The 19,480-nt window shown below is 45.7% G+C and overlaps 1 protein-coding gene across 1 annotated transcript in view; it reads right to left on the reverse strand.

The window, feature by feature from the left end:
* Positions 1 to 2,419: 2,419 nt before the first annotated feature.
* The window catches only part of GPN2 (GPN-loop GTPase 2), a 31,004-nt gene continuing 13,943 nt past the window's right edge, over positions 2,420 to 19,480 (reverse strand). Inside the window, exons 2-5 of the mRNA XM_063444440.1 lie at positions 3,988 to 4,144; positions 3,368 to 3,528; positions 3,085 to 3,212; positions 2,420 to 2,962 (exon numbers count right to left, since the gene is read on the reverse strand). Coding sequence (XP_063300510.1) covers positions 2,890 to 2,962; positions 3,085 to 3,212; positions 3,368 to 3,528; positions 3,988 to 4,144 — 519 coding nt within the window. The 3' untranslated portion in view covers positions 2,420 to 2,889. The remainder of the gene's footprint in view (positions 2,963 to 3,084; positions 3,213 to 3,367; positions 3,529 to 3,987; positions 4,145 to 19,480) is intronic.

The raw sequence follows: 19,480 nt of genomic DNA on the forward strand, positions 1-19,480 counted from the left end.
TTCATCAGGTTCGGGATAGATTGTATGGGGTTTGTAATGAACAGGAGCACGTCATCAGCGAAAAGTGCTAATTTTTGGTCACCTACTGGAGTGTCAATGCCCTCTATTCCTTTGTGGTTTTTAATGTGGAGAATGAGTGGTTCTAAGCACAGTATAAATAAAAGCGGAGATAGTGGGCATTCTTGGCGAGTACCATTGCTAATGAGAAATTTGTCTGAGAGGAAGCCCAAGTTAAAGACTCTCGCTGATGGGGATTTGTATAGTGCCATTACGCCCCTTAGGGTTTGTCGCGTGAAACCCATTTTGAGCAGTGTTGTTCCCATATATTCCCAGCTCAGGCGGTCGAACGCCTTTTCGGCATCAAGCGCCAGAACTATGCCTGTTTGGTGACTTGTTTTGGCCCAATTAATTAGATTTATGAAGTGTCTGGTGGTGTCACCAGCTTGCCTGCCCGGGACAAATCCCGCCTGTTCTTCTGAAATCAGCTCCGGCAAATGAATCTTTAGCCTTGTTGCGCAGATTTTAGCATAAAGTTTTATATCTGCGTTAAGCAGGGAAATGGGTCGGAGATTTTTCCATTGTGTGGGCGGTTTGCCTGGTTTGGGTAGCGTAACTACATGGGCCTCTAACATCTCCATTGGGAGGTCTCCTGATTGTTTTATTGCGTTGAATAGTGCGGTGAGATGGGGTGTTAGTAATGCTTCTAATTTGTAGTAGTAGTAGTTAGGTCCAGGTGCTTTATGTTTGGGCAGGGACAGTATGGCCTTGCGGGTTTCATCTTCTGTAAACAGGTTATCTAGTTGTACGCTCGCTTGTGGCGATAGTCGGGGCAGGGATAAATCTTTTAAAAAGGCCTCAATGTCTGTATCGTTTGGTTGTGGCAGATAGGGATTATTTTTCAGATTGTACAGCTTATTGTAGTATAGTGATAATTCGTTAACAATATCAGAGGGGTTGTACAGTTTGCCCTTCATGGGGGAGTCTATGTACGGAATTTTGGATTGTAATTGTTTAGTTTTGAGTCTATTGGCTAATACTTTGCCTGCTTTATTGCCATATGTGTAGTGCCTAATTTTAAGAGTTCGTAACCATCTCTCAGTGGTCACGAGGTCTAGGGCTTGTATTTTTTTCTGAATCTCATTAATTTGTGTGGTTATCGTTGTAGTCGGGTTGATTTTATTTAGTGTTTCTAGAGTCTGTAATTCTTGCTGTAATGTTCTATAGGTTTCATTTATGTGCTTTTTTTCGTTTTGACCCTTCTCTAATAAATACACTGCGCATAGTTGCTTTATGTGCCGTCCATATAGTTTGGATTGGAATGGAGTCTGTCATGTTATTTGTAAAATATTCGGATGCTTCCTTTAGAATTATATCTAATACCTGTGTATTGTCAAGTAGGCCCTCATTGAGTCTCCACTTGCCTCTGCCCCTCGCTTGATATAGAGTCCGAAAGGTGATAGTCAGCGGGGCATGGTCTGACCATGTTCTCTGTCCTATCTGTAACTCGTCAATATTGGCCAGTGTGGCTTTGTCAACCAGGCAGATATCGATTCTAGTGTAAGTTCTATGTACTTGCGACAGGTATGTATAATCTTTCTCTTTTTCTACAAAATATGGTACCCCTGGCTCCTGGAACTCCAGAGCCATACCCGAGGAGACAAGGGTGGGGGCATGCGGTCACCTACACAGATACCTCCATCAAACCCCCTTCCTTCTGTCCCCCAACCCTGTCTCATCTTTTCCCCCTAAAACCAACAAATTCTTCTTAACCCCCCTCCCCATCCCAGATTTATTCCCCCCTCTTTCTCCTCCCCCCCATCCTCTTTCTGCATACACCCATTTCAATACTAAACAGGATACACACATGGTGACATATTAAACAACCATATCTCGAACCAGAGAGCAAACCTAGGAAACATATGTTTACATCCCCTGTACTCGCTAGCCATCCAGAACACGCCACTCCACTATATTATTATTCTGCAATAGGCTATAACGCACCACCCGAAATCACTGTACAATGATATAACTTTAATTGTTCACGGAGCCTGAATAGAGCCTTCACTTTCCTTAACCTCTGCAATATTCCGGCTAAAACATTTAGAATGTATTAGTTTGAGTTTTTATTTTTTGTTCATACTTTTACATCGATATTACCTTCACGCACAAAACAGCTTCAAGATCCCAACTTACTTACAACAAGCCTTATCTAACCTTGTCTCCTTCATATACAACGTACTTATACTTAAACCTTTTACCTGTTACAATAGCAAAGTTTGATGCTTATGTATTTTGGATCAAATTACAATGTTTATCCCTTCTATACATACAAGTCAATGTATTAAATGTGCACATATTTTACAACTTGCAACTGTTAAAATTGAAAATAAAGAATTATAAATAAATAAAAAAAAATATAAAAAAATAAGTTTTGTCTTTAAAGGGTTTAACATGCATTTTCAGAGATATTAGCAGTAAAATGTTTAGGACTGTTTGCTTCTTTGTACTGCTTTTGAATGTGTTACTTTAGAAGGTTGTAGGGCATATATAATTGTTAGGTATGTTTAGTGAGGAAACGTTACAAAAGTTTTTTTTTGGTATCTTATCAAAAACCATAATTTCTATTCCATTGCAATATCAACTACACACGTTCTGTGTGTTATGTACAAAGTCAGTATTTTTAATAAATAAACAGTTGTATTCTAATGTCTTCTGGTGATGTATGTACAATCAGAGAATACGGGAAATTCTCTGCTTCTTCCTTTCAACAGTGTGTCACACCCGCCTCCATAATGTCATTGTTCAAGTATCAGAACAAGAGTTTTCCTTTGAATTAGTTAAAAAAACAAAAACAAAAACAAAAAAACAATAATTTATGATGGTCGTAGGTCACAAATCTAAGGTCTCTTCCTCAACAGTGCGCTTCTCTTGTTCCACATACTTCTCCTGAAATGCCAATGCTCTGTAGCAGTAATGTTAAGGAATTAATACATATGTGGCATAAAAGGAAGTTATACAGATAGTGAGAGAATGATAAATAAGTACACAATGATAAGGGAAATTGGGAAAACTTCATTAGGATACGAAGTAAAGTGGAAGTCTGCGCCCACAGCTACAGACATGAGGTTCCCCATAGATCTTTGCTGGTCCCCATAACAAAAGCCGCTAGCTTTATCCACAGTAGATAGGACTTTCTGCAAGCTTTGCTCATCCTGAAAAAGAAAGAATGAATATACAAACCTCAATTACCTTTGCAAACATTAATTTCTACCTTTAAATTAAACTATGCCTTCTTTAACAGTGTGCTTAATTTAGAATTATATTTGTTCAGATCCAAAATTGGCCGCCTCCATTCCAAACACCTAACCTTGATGCTGAGTGGTGTGAAGGTCACTAGTCCATAATCCTCAATGACCTCAGCCAGCTTTTCATGAAGTCGACGGTGGCGTCTAAAGAAGGGGTCAGACGTCAGATGATCCACCAGATAGGAAAGGTCCATAACATCGGTATAGTAGTCCAGGTTAAAGGCTGCAGAAGGGAGAGGACTGTTATCCTGTACAATGGCATTAATGTAATTATGTTACTCCTCTGCCTTAAAGGAACACTATAGCGTTAGGAATATTAATCTGTATTCCTATGCTCTATTGTCCATGTCTAGAGAGGTATTGGGTCCATCTCATACTGACAGCCACCAGAGGTGGACTTAGCCCTGAAATATAAAAGTTTCTCAAAAACTGCAATTTTTTACATTGCAGGGTTAAGAGGACAGGGACACTGCACCCAGATTACTTCACGGAGATGAAGTGATTTGGGTGATTATAGTGTTCATTTAAAGTTGGGAAAAAAACCAAACAAAAAAAACTAACACCTGCTATACATTTCAGCCCTTCAAATATATTTCATATTTTTCTACCCTCATACATACTGGAGCAGTAGAGTCTTCTCAAACTAAGCACAATCCAACTTTCCCAATATTCCCAGCCTTACCTAGTCTGCCATATTGTTCTATAAGGTCCATCTTGGATAGTACATTGATGTGTGGTAACTCTATATGTAGCATGGTGCTGAGTGATGTACACAGAACAGATATGAATTTAGCAGGATCTGTGCAGTAATGGGAGTCCACCAGGTGTACTGCGCACAGCTATAGGGACACAAAAAAAGCAAACTGTCAAAAGTATATGAGACTTCACAGTGTAATTCTATGCCCTGTTTGCTCGAAACTAAGAAAGAGAGAAATGTGTATGTGTCTCTTCATATTTCAAAATAGATTTTAAATTATTTTTTACTGGTTTGAAAACATAAATAAGCATTTGGCAAAAAAACTGGTTGATAAAGCAAGACTGAATGCTGTTTGCGAATATACATATTATCCCTACCACTGTTTTTGTAGAAAACAGGTACGCTTATGAAAACAATGCTAATTGGATCATATTGCATTACATCTTATTTATTATAGTGAAAACTTCACTAAATACAGGTTTATACAACAATATCAGTTACTAGTCAGCACTTATGTTACTTGCAACTGCAAGTCGGGGGGGGGTAACACACATTTACCAAGTATAAATTTCTACTCACGAGGATTAAATTTTCACTTGCCAAAGGAGAGAAGGGATACCTGGCAAGTGGCTCGGTAACAGCTTTCTCATAGGAAAGCATTGGATTGGCAGAGATTGTCAAATCTGATCTCAGCCAAGGAGGCGGGGTGGAACCAAATGCTGCCCTCGTCAGTTAGCATCTCCTCATAGAGATGCATTAGATCAATGCATCTCTATGGGGAAAGTTCAGTGTCTGCATGCATAGCGTGGAGATGCTGAATATCAGTGCTGCACACTGTGCCGCACTGACCAGGGAAAACACCTCTAGTGGCCGTCGGAAGAGTGGCCACTAGAGGTGTTCATAAGCTGTAATGTAAACACTGCCTTTTCTCTGAAAAGGCAGTGTTTACATTAAAAATCCTGCAGGGACATACTATACTCACCAGAACTACTGCATTAAGTTTTAGTTGTTCTGGTGACTAGAGTGTCCCTTTAATTAAGCAGGTTTAGTGTATAGATTGCCCCTGCTCATTGTTTTGCCACTTAGGAGTTGAGGAAGTAATACTGTATAACCCCTTAAGGACACAGCTTCAGAAGCTGGACATACCCTTAAGGACACAAGCAAGTTTTGCATTTTTTGCTGTTTGTGTTCAACTGCAATTTTCATCTCTCTCATTTACTGTACCAACAGATATTATATACAGTTTTTTAGACAACAAAAATGGCTTTAATTTGATGTGACATATACATATATAAATTCTCATTTATTACAAAAAAATGCAAAATACCGTATATACTCGAGTATAAGCCGAGTTTTTTAGCACGTTTTTTATGCTAAAAAACCCCAACTCGGCTTATACCCGAGTCAATAGTCTGTATTATGGCAATTTGCATTGCCATAATACAGACTGGGGGAGAGGGGGCTGGCAGAGAGTTTACTTACCTCTCCTGCAGCTCCTGTCAGCTCTCTCCTCCTCCGCGCCGTCCGTTCAGCACCTCGGTCAGCTCCCAGTGTAAATCTCGCGAGAGCCGCGGCTCTCGCGAGACTTACACTGGGAGCTGACAGAGGGAGCTGCACGGACGGCGCAGAGGAGGAGAGAGCTGACAGGAGCTGCAGGAGAGGTAAGTAAACTCTCTGCCAGCCCCCCTCTCCCCCCACTGAACTGCCAATGCTGGACCACCAGGGAAGGAGAGCCCCCCTCCCTGCCATGTATCAAGCAGGGAGGGGGGACGAAAAAAATAATATAACAATAATAAGATAATAATAATTAAATAATAATACAAAAATAATAATTAAATTAAATAAATACAAATAATAAATAATAATAATAAAAAAATAATAAAAAAAATTAAAATAAAATACTGCCCACCCCCCACCAAGGCTCTGACACACACACACACACACACACACACACACCTCATACACACACACTGCACTCATACACACACACACTGCACTCATACACACACACACTGCATTTATATACTCACACTGCATTCATACACACACACACTGCATTCATACACACGCTGCACTCATACATACGCTGCACTCATACACACGCTGCACTCATACACACGCTGCACTCATACACTCACACTGCATTCATACACACACACTGCATTCATACACACACACTGCATTCATACACACACACTGCATTCATACACACACACTGCATTCATACACACACACTGCATTCATTATATACACACACTGTAAATAAATATTCAATTAATATATTTTGTTTAGGATCTAATTTTATTTCAGAAATTTACCAGTAGCTGCTGCATTTCTCACCCTAGTCTTATACTCGAGTCAATAAGTTTTCCCAGTTTTTTTGGGTAAAATTAGGGGCCTCGGCTTATATTCGGTTCGGCTTATACTCGAGTATATACGGTAATGTGGAAAAAAACAAAAAAATGCTTCCCCCCCCCCAAGTTTTGCCAATAATAATGTGTGCATAATATGTCCAGCTTAGGAAAAGTAATTCAAAATCAATTAATTTATGTGTCTTGATTTACAAAGTGCATAATATGTGTAGGGTTTCAGTTTATTTATTTTTTTAATTCTTTATTTTAACCCCTTAAGGACCGGACTGTTTTTGCGATGTTGTACATTTGCGACCAGGCATCTTTTTGACACTTTTGTGGTGTTTGTGTTTAGCTGTAATTTTCCGCTCTGTATTGAAAAAAATACATGTTTTTTTACTTTTATGTGAAAAATCTTTTACTCATCTACAAAAGCGAATGAAAAAACTGCTAAATAGATTCAAAATGTTGTCCTGAGTTTAAAAATACCCAGTGTTTACATGCTTTTTGCTATTTTTTTTGCATGTTATAGGGCTATAAGTACAAGTAGGATATTGCGGTTTCAAAACATACATTTTTAAAATGTATCAATAGTGACATTGTAACACTATTATCTGTCATAAATTGCTAAATAACACCCCACATGTACATATTTTTTTTAAAGTAGACAACCCAAGGTATTCAATATGGGGTATGTCCAGACTTTTTTAGTAGCCACTTAGTCGCAAACACTGGCCATATTTAGCATTCATATTTGTTTGTGTGTAAAAAACTAAATTGAACGCTAATTTTGGCCAGTGTTTGTGACTAAGTGGTTACTAAAAAAGACTGGACATACACCATTTGCAATACATTGGGTTGTCTTCTTTTGCAAATGGTATGCCATCATGGGGGTAATTCTCATTCCTGGGCTACCATACGCTCTCAAAGGCAACGTAACCAACCTGGCCATTTTCAATGTAAAAATATTTGACCCATATATTTGACCCTGTAACTTTCAAAAACGCTATAAAACCTGTACATGGGGGGTACTGTTATACTCAGGAGACTTTGCTGAACACAAATATTAGTGTTTCAAAACTGGAAAATGTATTACAACAATTATATCATCAGTAAAAGTGCTGTTTGTGTGTGAAAAATTAAAAAAAAAAAGTCACTTTCACTGACAATATCATCGCTGTGATATGATTTACTGTTTTGAATCACTAATATTTGTGTTCAGCGAAGTCTTCCGAGTAAAACAGTACCCCCCACGTACAGGTTTTAGGGTGTTGTAGAACGTTACAGGGTAAAATACAGTGCTAACAAATTAAATTCTCTAGACTTTCGACCTGGGTTGGCAGGCAGGTCCCTTAAATTGCAATCAATAAAATAACTTAATTATGTAAAAATATTACATAAATACGCACGTAGAATTTAAATATATATGCATATTTATATATTTGAAGTCTACGTGTATATTTAGATAATTATTTATGTAATTTTGTATATGGACATATGTATAGTTCGTATTCTTTCTATTTATTTATATATACATAGATATATATATACAATTTCATTCTAAGTGTATTTTGATATAAATATATATATATTAATATCAAAATACAGTTAGAATAACATTTCATGTAGATATAATTTTTTTCATTTTTATTATTATTTTGACATTTTTTTATTTAATTTAAATGACTTATTATTTGTTTTTATAATAATATATATATATATATATACACACAATATATATAGTTATTATATATATTATATATATACACACGTGTGTAATTTAATTATAAGTGTATTTTTATATTAATATATTTACATATTAATATAAAAATACACTTAGACGTATATTATATATAATATATGTCAATATATCATATATATATATATATATATACACATATATAATTATTATTTTTATTAACTTAAACCTTTATTTTTTTTCTTTGATTTTACACTAGCAGGGAGACTGCCTGTCAGCACAGACAGTCCCCCTGCAGGCAGACACATGGACACCTATTGTGACCATGTGGTCGCTCAGTTGAGCGATCACATGGCCCCCAGGTCCTAATCTGCCATGGGTAGACTGTCTGGGCTGCAGGCAGTCTCCCCACACCGGGAGCAACGCAGATCGCCGCCGGGGGAACGACGGCGATCGGGTAAGTAACTAAGACCGTTAGGACGGTTTAGGACCGTCAGCGGTCGCCAATGGAAAAATGCAGATGACGGTCCTGAACCGTCCTCGGCCCTTAAGGGGTTAATTGTGCAGGGATATTCACAAACAGTATGCTTTGCCATAACAGCTAGGGCATACAGAGTTTCATCCATAAGTGTACATTTGGTCCGTAGAAAGAAACATTGCATATTTTTATATTATGATCAAAAAACAGAAAGTTGAATCCTATCTCGTTTGCTTAAAAGTAAGGAATTAGTTAACTGTGCTATGAAGCTTATGCATTCAGTGGCAGCCAAAATCCTAAGTGTAGTAAGTTCCAACATTAACAGTAACCTAGAGTTGGCAAGACTTCTCTATTTGGGTATACATAGCTAAGCTGGTTTGCGGGGTATAGTATTTTACAGTTAAGACTGTTATGTCTCCTGTTATTCTCCTTTTTGGCCCTGTGTATGTGGTTTAGAATGTAGAGAAGGTGTCCGTGTCTGCGGTAGGTAGGGGGGTTCAGTGTGCTAGGTGCTCCTGGTTATGTCTCTTACGGGCGGAGTCGGTTGTTGTACCATGAGTCTCTGGTTAGGGAGGATCTATCCTGCATCCTGCAGGCTGGGTGAGTCCCGGGATGGGTGTGAGTGGGCCAGGTTTCGTTGTCTAGCTCTACTTGGGGAAAAATAGCAGATATTCAGGGGAGGGAGATGATGGGTTTAACCCACTTTCAAAGTCTGGTTGCATAGTGGCCGGGGTCTTGGGTGGTTGCAGCTGTACCCGTTGCATTTCTCCCATGGGATGATTGCCGGATCCCAGCTCCTTGTCGCTACTGTATGCCCCGGTAGGTCTACTGCCCGTAGTTCGCCTGGTGGTAGGCCCAATGTGCAGGACAGGGCGGGCGCTCCTTGGAGGTCTGAGATGGTGTGGACTATGTCATTGTGCAGTACCTGCAGTATATGCTGTGGGTGAGCCCTGAGCTGAGTGGTGAGCGGTTGTAGGGACCTGCGCCATTGCAGGGTGTCCCCCGATAAGTCCATGTAAAAGGATAAGTCCATGTTTTCAAATCTGTATATGGCTGCCCCCTTTAGGGCTGTGAGGATCGCCATTTTGTCTGCCGAGGTCTTTGAAACGCACCACCAGGTCTCTGGGGGCCGTGGTCGGCGCTCTCCAGGGTTTAGGGGTCCGGAAGGCCGCCTCAATGCTGTTGTGTTTGGCCTGTTTAGGTGGTAGTAAGGCGCCCACAAGTCTTCTCAGGAAGTATGGGATCTCCTCCGTGGGGATATCCTCCACCACTCCGCGGATCTTTATATTGTTGCGGCGTCGGTTGTCCTCCAATGCCCCAATGCGTTGCTCCATTTTGGCTTGATGGAGTTTAAGTGTATGTATCTCTTGCCTGAGCTCCGTGAGTTCCTGCGTGTGTCGTGTGGAAGTTGTTTCAGTTGCTTCGATGCGGCCCACTAGGCCCGTGAGATCTGCTCTCAGTTGGGCGACGTCCGCCTGGAGCATCCTCTGCAAGTCCCCCAGGATGGTTTTAGCAGTGCAGCCGTCACCGGCCCCTTGTCATCTGGATTGGTTTGCGGTTGAGGAGGTTTCACAGTAGGTGAGCTGCCGGCCCTCTCCTCCGGGTAAAAATCCTCAGAGGAGTCTGAGTAGCCTTCGCTTTCGGCGGCCATTTTGGGTCCGTACGCGCCCTGGACCTGGCGGAATAGCTCGCCTATAGTGGTCCCGGGTTTAGGTTGGTCCGGTTTCTGCTTCTTTGTCTTCCTTCCCATCTTGGTCAGGAGACTTTGGGTCGGTATATTTGGGGTTTGGGTCCCCTAAAAAGGGCGAATATTGCTGGGGTTTTTTACGGAGCGCATCTAGCATGCGACTGCTCTGTTCAATCGCCAAGCTCCGCCCCCGGGTTTCAGTTTTTTGAATATGTTATTTGAATTTGTTATTTTGAAAGTTACAGGTAAACTACAAGGTCTAAAATAAAATTTCAATGTGAAACAATTTTAGAAGTTGGTATGTTTGTCTTGGAAGTTTAATACCCATTACAGGAAACAAAATTTCCACACAAAAGTATATATTTATATAAAGTAGACATCACAGGCTATTTACCTAAGGTTAGTTTGACACTTTTTGCGTAGCCATTTCACCGCCAATCTCTGCTAAATATTGGAGTAAAATTTTATTTTTTCTCTATTTTGGCATATACACATATAACAAGGTTTTGGTAATGTGTATTTCGGAAACCTAGTGTGTGCTATCCCTGTACAGAACCCCATATTGTGTTCAGCTACATCATCTGAGTACAACGATACCCCCATTGTATACATTTGCCCCTATTCTGTGAAGCTACAATGCCATATAGGAGACCATGCTATTTCAGTTTCTATAGTTGGAATTTTCATTGATGGTCATATGTCTGATTATGTGTCATTATAGCCATTTGACTTTACAAAAGGCCTTCCATTTGAGAAAGCAGACACTCCAGGGTATGTTATTAGACATATATTATACCTTAACTTGCCACCATTTTTTCACCAATTTATTTCAAATTTTGTGGTGAGAAAGTTTTTGAAATATTTTTTTACATACCGTATATACTCTAGTATAAATCGACCCGAATATAAGTCGAGACCCCTAATTTTACCCCCCCAAAAAATGGGAAAACTTATTGACTCGAGTATAAGACTAGGGTGGGAAATGCAGCAGCTACTGGTAAATTTCTAAATAAAATTATATCCCCAAAAAATTATATTAATTGAATATTTATTTACAGTGTGTGTATATAATGAATGTGTGTGTGTGTGTATGAGTGCAGTGTGTGTGTGTATGAATCCTGTGTGTGTATGAATGCAGTGTGTGTGTGTGAGATGCAGAGTGTGTTTGTGTATGTGATGCAGCGCCTTGGTGGGGGGTGGGTATTTTTATTATTATTTTTTAATTATTATTTTAATATTATTTTTTTTAGTTATATTATTAATATTTTATTGAGGGGGGCTCTCATTCCCTGGTGGTCCAGTGGATGGGCTGTGTAGGAGGGGGCTGGCAGAGAGCATTTACTTACCTTTCCTGCAGCTCCTAGCAGCTCCCTTCTCCTCCGCGCCGGTCCGGTCAGCTCCCAGTGTAAGTCTTGCGGCCGCACAGAGCGTTGCCACGGTAACCCATGGCAACGCTCTGACCGAGACTTACACTGGAGGAGAAGGGAGCTGACCGGACCGGCGTGGAGGAGAAGGGAGCTGACAGGAGCTGCAGGAAAGGTAAGTAAACGCTCTCTGCCAGCCCCCAACAGGACCGCCGGGCTTGTAATGAGCCCGGCGGTCCTTGTCTGTATTATGGCAATGTAAGTTGCCATAATACAGACAATTGACTCGAGTATAAGTCGAGTGGAGGTTTTTCAGCACAAAAAATGCGTTAGGGTGCTGTGTGGGGGTGATGTGCGTTAGGGTGCTGTGTGGGGGTGATGTGCGTTAGGGTGCTGTGTGGGGGTGATGTGCGTTAGGGTGCTGTGTGGGGGTGATGTGCGTTAGGGTGCTGTGTGGGGGTGATGTGCGTTAGGGTGCTGTATGGGGGTGATGTGCGTTAGGGTGCTGTATGAGGGTGATGTGCGTTAGGGTGCTGTATGAGGGTGATGTGCGTTAGGGTGCTGTATGAGGGTGATGTGCGTTAGGGTGCTGTATGGGGGTGATGTGCGTTAGGGTGCTGTATGGGGGTGATGTGCGTTAGGGTGCTGTATGAGGGTGATGTGCGTTAGGGTGCTGTATGAGGGTGATGTGCGTTAGGGTGCTGTATGAGGGTGATGTGCGTTAGGGTGCTGTATGAGGGTGATGTGCGTTAGGGTGCTGTATGGGGGTGATGTGCGTTAGGGTGCTGTATGGGGGTGATGTGCGTTAGGGTGCTGTATGGGGGTGATGTGTGTTAGGGTGCAGTATGAGGGTGATGTGTGTAAGGGGGCTGTATGGGGGTGATGTGTGTAAGGGGGCTGTATGAAGGTGATGTGTGTTAGGATTGTGTGTTGGGGGGTGCAGGTAAATGCCAATATTGATGTTTTTTTTTATAATAATAAAAAAACCAAAAAAAACCAACAGACATAATCCTTGGTGGTCCTCGTGGTAAGTGATCTCTAGCCCCTTGGGGCTAGAGTTCACTCTCGCGAGACCCGGCCGGTTGCCATGGCAACGGTCCGGATCTCGCGAGAGAAACCCGGCGGAGCTGCAAGTTAGAGCTCCGCCGGGTCCTCTCTCCAGACTGGCTGGCTGGCTCGGTCTCTCCCCGCCGACGGCTGCGTTTGACAGCATGTGGGCCGGTGAGGGAGATCTTTGATCTCTCCACCGGCCCTTCATGAAACACAGCGGGGCCGGCACTCGGATAGCGCCGGCCCTGCATACAACAGCTGGATCTCCCCGGCCTCGGCCCGTGACCATCGCGGCCCACCGGGCATTTGCCCGGTTTGCCCGATGGCCAATCTGGGCCTGAGTGCCACTGTCATAAATTCCCCCTAAGTATGCTCAGTTACCTCTTCTGAGTAAAACAATACGCCCAATGTATAACCTAGACCAGTGATGGCGAACCTGTGGCACGCCGGGCCCGCTCTGCTGGCACGCGGCCATAGGTCGCCGGGAGAGAGGGGGCCGCTGGCTGTCTGCAGAGTAGGCACCTGCCTGCCCGAAACGGCAGGTGCCTACTCTGCTTCCGGGTCGGGAGGCAGGGGGAGGGCTCTAGCAAGCAGCTCCCCTGTCCTCCCGCGCGATGCTGTGTGGAGCGTTGCCGCGCGTTACCATGGCAACGCTCCACACAGCATCGCGCGGGAGGACAGAAGAGCTGCTAGCTAGCTGCCACAAACAAACTTACCACCGGACCACCAGGGATCGCTGTGGCCCCCCCCCTCCCCGCCCCCCCTTCACCAAAGGTAAGAGGAAGGGAGGGGGGGGATACAGCATTGATATATATTTTCTTTTGTTTTTGTTTTTTATGTATTTTTACCCCTACCACCCACAGCACCCCTTACCCCCACAGCACCCCTTACCACCCCTTACCCCCACAGCACCCCTTACCACCCATTACCCCCACAGCACCCCTTACCACCCCTTACCCCCGCAGCACCCCTTACCACCCATTACCCCCGCAGCACCCCTTACCACCCATTACCCCCACAGCACCCCTTACCACCCCTTACCCCCACAGCACCCCTTACCACCCCTTACCCCCACAGCACCCCTTACCACCCATTAGTCCCACAGCACCCCTTACCACCCATTACCCCACAGCACCCCTTACCACCCCTTACCCCAACAGCACCCCTTACCCCCACAGCACCCCTTACCACCCATTACCCCCACAGCACCCCCTACCACCCATTACCCCCACAGCACCCCTTACCACCCATTACCCCCACAGCACCCCTTACCACCCATTACCCCCACAGCACCCCTTACCCCCACAGCACCCCTTACCCCTATAGCACCCCTTACCCCCACAGCACCCCTTACCCCCACATCACCCCTTACCCCCACAGCACCCCTTACCACCCCTTACCCCCACAGCACCCCTTACCCCCACAGCACCCCTTACCACCCATTACCCCCACAGCACCCCTTACCCCCACAGCACCCCTTACCACCCATTACCCCCACAGCACCCCTTACCCCCACAGCACCCCTTACCACCCCTTACCCCTACAGCACCCCTTACCCCCACAGCACCCCTACCACCCCTTACCCCCACAGCACCCCTTACCACCCCTTACCCCCACAGCACCCCTTACCCCCACATCACCCCTTACCACCCCTACCACCCACAGCACCCCTTACCACCCCTACCACCCACAGCACCCCTACCCGCCCACACACACACAGCACACCCCACACACAATGAGCACACCCCCCACACACTGCACCCCACACACACACAGCCCTCCACACCCTTACACACACACACTGCACCCCTCAATGCAGTATGTGTGTGTATTCAGCAGTCTGTCTGTATGTGTACTCAGCGGACTGTGTGTGTGTGTATTTAGCGGACTGTGTGTTTATGTATTTAGCTGATGGGGAGTGTGTATTTAGTGGAGGGTGTGTGTGTATGTATTTAGCGGACGGTGTGTGTATGTATTTAGCAGACTGTGAGAATGTGTTCTGCAGTCTGTGTGTATGTATTGCATTTGTTGGAGATACTAATAAATATAAGCTGAATTTTATCTATTTGTATCATTATTTAAAATCTGTATCATTGAACTCTCTGTTGTGTTCTTCTTTTAAAACAAAAGTTGTTAATTAGTTCGGACAACTGTACAAGTTGTTTTTTCTAAACTTAAACCTCAGTATTCAGGTTTAATTGCAGTGTTGGCACTTTGAGGAAAAAAAAGTTGGCATTTATTGCGGTTTGGGCACTCGGGCTCAAAAAGGTTCGCCATCACTGACCTAGACACTATTTTGTGAAGTTACAGTGCTGTGAAAGAGACGTGACAAGTTCAGGTTTTTAAGTGTGAAATTTACATGGATAGTTTTAATGGGTCCGAATTCTATTTTTAAATACCGTATATACTCGAGTATAAGCCGACCCGAATATAAGCCGAGGCCCCTAATTTTTCCCCAAAAAACTGGGAAAACGTATTGACTCGAGTATAAGACTAGGGTGGGAAATGCAGCAGCTACTGGTAAATTTCTAAATAAAATTAGATCCTAAAAAAAATATATTAATTGAATATTTATTTACAGTGTGTGTATAATGAATGCAGTGTGTGCGTATGAGTGCAGCGTGTGTGCGTATGAGTGCAGCGTGTGTGTGTATGAGTGCAGCGTGTGTGTATGAGTGCAGCGTGTGTATGAATGCAGTGTGTGTGTGTATGAATGCAGTGTGTGTGAGTGCAGTGTGTGTATGAATGCAGTGTATGAATGCAGTGTGTGCAGGGCCGGTGCAAGGATATTTGCCCCCCACCCCCCATATGTCCTGACCTCCCCGCCTCCTCCCTCAGTGGTCCTTACCTCCCCACCCCCGTGTTCCTTCACCCCCCTCCCCCAGTGGTCCTGACTCACCCCTCCCCTAGTGGTCCTTACCCTCCCCTCCCCTAGTGGTCCTTACTTCCCCCTCCCCTCCCCTAGTGGTCCTTATCCCCCCCTCCATCCCATAGTGGTCCTGGCAGAGCTGTAACTTACCTTTCCTGCAGCTCCTGTCAGCTCTCTCCTCCTCTGCGCCGTCCGTGCAGCTCCTTCTATCAGCTCACACTGTAAGTCTCGCGAGAGCCGCGGCTCTCGCGAGACTTACACTGGGAGCTGACCGAGGTGCTGACCGGACACGCAGAGGAGGAGAGAGCTGACAGGAGCTGCAGGAAAGGTAAGTTACAGCTCTGCCAGCCCCCCTCTCCCCCCAGTCTGTATTATGGCAATGCAAATTGCCATAATACAGACCTTGACTCGAGTATAAGCCGAGTTGGGGTTTTTCAGCCCAAAAAATGGGCTGAAAAACTCGGCTTATACTCGAGTATATACGGTATGTTAGCAGGCTGCTTTTTCCAACTACCCCAAAAAGGCATACTATTTCTTAAACAAGACGCCCAAGGGTATTTCAAAAGGCAAATTCTGAACCTTAGCGTGGGATGATTTTTCCGCTAGCTTGTACCAAGTGTAGTGGTAAAAAGCATTTTTTCTGCTTTTTTGACACACAGTATTTTGAAAATCTTATGTGTGCTACGGCTTTATAATACTTTATATGTTGCTCAGCTATGTTGTCTGAGTACAGCAATAACCCCATATGTACCTTTGCCAGGTATATGTGGACGTTGAAGGGGCACATTTCAGACACAGCCATTTAAGTTTTTTCAAACTTTACATTTTTACGCTGTGTCCATACCCCACTTTGGAGATTTTTTGTAGGTTAATTATTCCAGCTACCCCATAAAGGCATACCATTTCTTAAAGAAGACACCCTAGGGCAGCGGTTCCCAAAGTGTGGGTCGCGACCCACTGGTGGGTCGCAGGGCGATTCCCAGTGGGTCGCGCTGACCCACACATCCGGGGCCGCTGGGCAGTCAGGCAGACTGACACCAGGAGGGAGCAAACCGCCGGGCTCCATCCAATCAGTCTGCCCAGCAGCTCCGGTCTGCAGCTCCACCGGGTGCAGAGCTGCAGACTGTGTGATAGAAGTCTCGCGAGCTCCCAGAGCGTTACCATGGCAACACTCAGGGAGCTCGCGAGACTTTTATTACATAGTCTGCAGCTCTGCACCCAGCGGAGCTCAGACCGGAGAGGTAGCCCACCGGACCACCAGGGAGACACTGGACCACCAGGGAATTAAATGAAGGTAGGACACAGCCCCCAGATCCTGCCACCTAATGTAAATCATTTTCTCCCTACCCCCCACCCCCAAACTGTAACCCCTTCACTCCCTGCCCCCTCCCCACCCTGTAACCCCTTCACTCCCTGCCCCCTCCCCCTCCCCCTCCCCACCCTGTAACCCCTTCACTCCCTGCCCCCCCTCCCCACCCTGTAACCCCTTCACTCCCTGCCCCCCCTCCCCACCCTGTAACCCCTTCACTCCCTGTCCCCCCTCCCCACCCTGTAACCCCTTCACTCCCTGTCCCCCCTCCCCACCCTGTAACCCCTTCACTCCCTGCCCCCTCCCCACGCTGTAACCCCTTCACTCCCTGCCCCCTCCCCACCCTGTAACCCCTTCACTCCCTGCCCCCCACCCTGTAACCCCTTCACTCCCTGCCCCCCCACCCTGTAACCCCTTCACTCCCTGCCCCCTCCCCCTCCCCACCCTGTAACCCCTTCCCTCCCTGCCCCCCCTGTAACCCCTTCACTCCCTGCCCCCTCACCACCCTGTAACCCCTTCACTCCCTGCCCCCTCCCCCCCTGTAACCCCTTCACTCCCTGCCCCCTCCCCACCCTGTAACCCCTTCACTCCCTGCCCCCTCCCCCTCCCCGTAACCCCTTCACTCCCTGCCCCCTCCCCACACTGTAACCCCTTCACTCCCTGCCCCCTCCCCCGCCCTGTAACCCCTTCACTCCCTGCCCCCTCCCCTCCCCGTAACCCCTTCACTCCCTGCCCCCTCCCCACACTGTAACCCCTTCACTCCCTGCCCCCTCCCCTGCCCTGTAACCCCTTCACTCCCTGCCCCCTCCCCTCCCCTCCCCACCCTGTAACCCCTTCACTCCCTGCCCCCTCCCCCTCCTGTAACCCCTTCACTCCCTGCCCCCCTCCCCCTCCTGTAACCCCTTCACTCCCTGCCCCCCTCCCCACCCTGTAACCCCTTCACTCCCTGCCCCCCCCTCCCCACCCAGTAACCCCTTCACTCCCTGCCCCCTCCCCACACTGTAACCCCTTCACTCCCTGCCCCCTCCCCACCCTGTAACCCCTTCACTCACTGCCCCCTCCCCACCCTGTAACCCCTTCACTCCCTGCCCCCTCCCCTCCCCACCCTGTAACCCCTTCACTCCGTGCCCCCTCCCCCTCCCCTCCCCACCCTGTAACCCCTTCACTCCCTGCCCCCTCCCACTCCCCACCCTGATTGCCATAATGTACCAATTTTATGCGTCTAAAGCTGATTGCCACGGTATGCCTATTTTATGCATCTAAAGCTGCCATAATGTTCCAATTGTATGCCTGTAAAGCTGATTGCCATGGTGTGCCAATTGTAAGCCTCTAAAGCTGATTGCCATGGTATGCCAACTGTATGCCTCTAAAGCGGATTGCTATAGTGTGCCAATTGTATGCCTCTTAAGCTGTTTGCTATGGTGTGCCAGATTTATGCCTCTAAAAGCAATTGCCATGGTGTACATCTAAAGCGGATTGCTATGGTGTGCCAATTGTATGCCTCTAAAGCGGATTGTCATGGTGTTCACTTTTTAAAATATGCATTAAAAAAAGCAAGTGGGTCTCGAAAAATTACCATTTTGAAAAGTGGGTCTCGGGCCATAAAAGTTTGGGAAGCCCTGCCCTAGGGTATTTCAAAAGACATGTTTTGAACCTTAGCTTGAAATAATTTTTCCGCTAGCTTATACCAAGTGTAGTGGTAATAAGCATTTTTTTTTTGTAAATATATTTTTATTAGCAGTATCAACTTATGTTCACAGTGAGACTCGCAGGTCTCTTAAGCATATTGTGGTGAAAACATATCTGACATTCACAGTGAGACTCGCAGGTCTTCTTCGAGAGCATTGGAAGTAGGGCACTATATGTGCCAGGTCTTGTATGTCAAAATTAGTAAGTATTCGGGCTCGCAGGCCCACATCAATGATGGACTCGCAGGTCCCTATTCAGCAACACAGTGGCTAATTTTCATTGTGGTCATTGCGTGTGTCCCCCAGTTGATTGCACTCCGCTGCCCCTCCAGTTCCCATCAGGGCATCTATGACTAGCGTGTGTGTGCGTCTCTGGTTTAGTGAATGAAGGGGGGACTGGTCAGTGTTGCGTCAGTGGCTCCCAAGTCCCTATAGCTGTCATGTGATGGGTGTCCATCAGTACTCGTGATTCCACTTTCGAGTGGTCAGACATGTCCCAGTGTCTTCAGATCCACGGCATCCGTGAAGGTAGCGGGGGGAAAGAGGGGGGGGGAGCGGGTCGGGGAGAGGGAAATACTGTCGGTGTGTGGGGGGGCTGGTGGGCTGGGTGGCGGGTTCAGTCAGGGGTGTCAGTATCGTCAGGTGGGTCTTCTAAGTCCAGGTGGGTGGCGAAGTCTGTCCGTGCGGTAGATACCATCCAGTGTGTCCATATCTCCATGTATTTTTCAGTGGTGTTAGTTGCTCCCGAATGTAATTCTTCTATTGCCCTGAGCTCTTCCATTTGGTTGAACCAGGCCCTAAGGGGAGGGGACCTATCCTGTCTCCAATATTGTGGTATGACCTGTTTGGCTACATTGAGGATCCTGATAGTCATGGATTTTTTGTATCGGGATCTGGGTATGGTGGTGTGATGCAGTAGCATCGCCGCTGGTTCCAGTGGTGGAGGTGCGTCTGAGAACTTCTTCAGGATGGCGTATATGCCC

The sequence above is a fragment of the Pelobates fuscus genome, chromosome 1 (assembly GCF_036172605.1).
Source record: "Pelobates fuscus isolate aPelFus1 chromosome 1, aPelFus1.pri, whole genome shotgun sequence".
In the NCBI taxonomy this organism is placed as follows: Eukaryota; Metazoa; Chordata; class Amphibia; order Anura; family Pelobatidae; genus Pelobates; species Pelobates fuscus.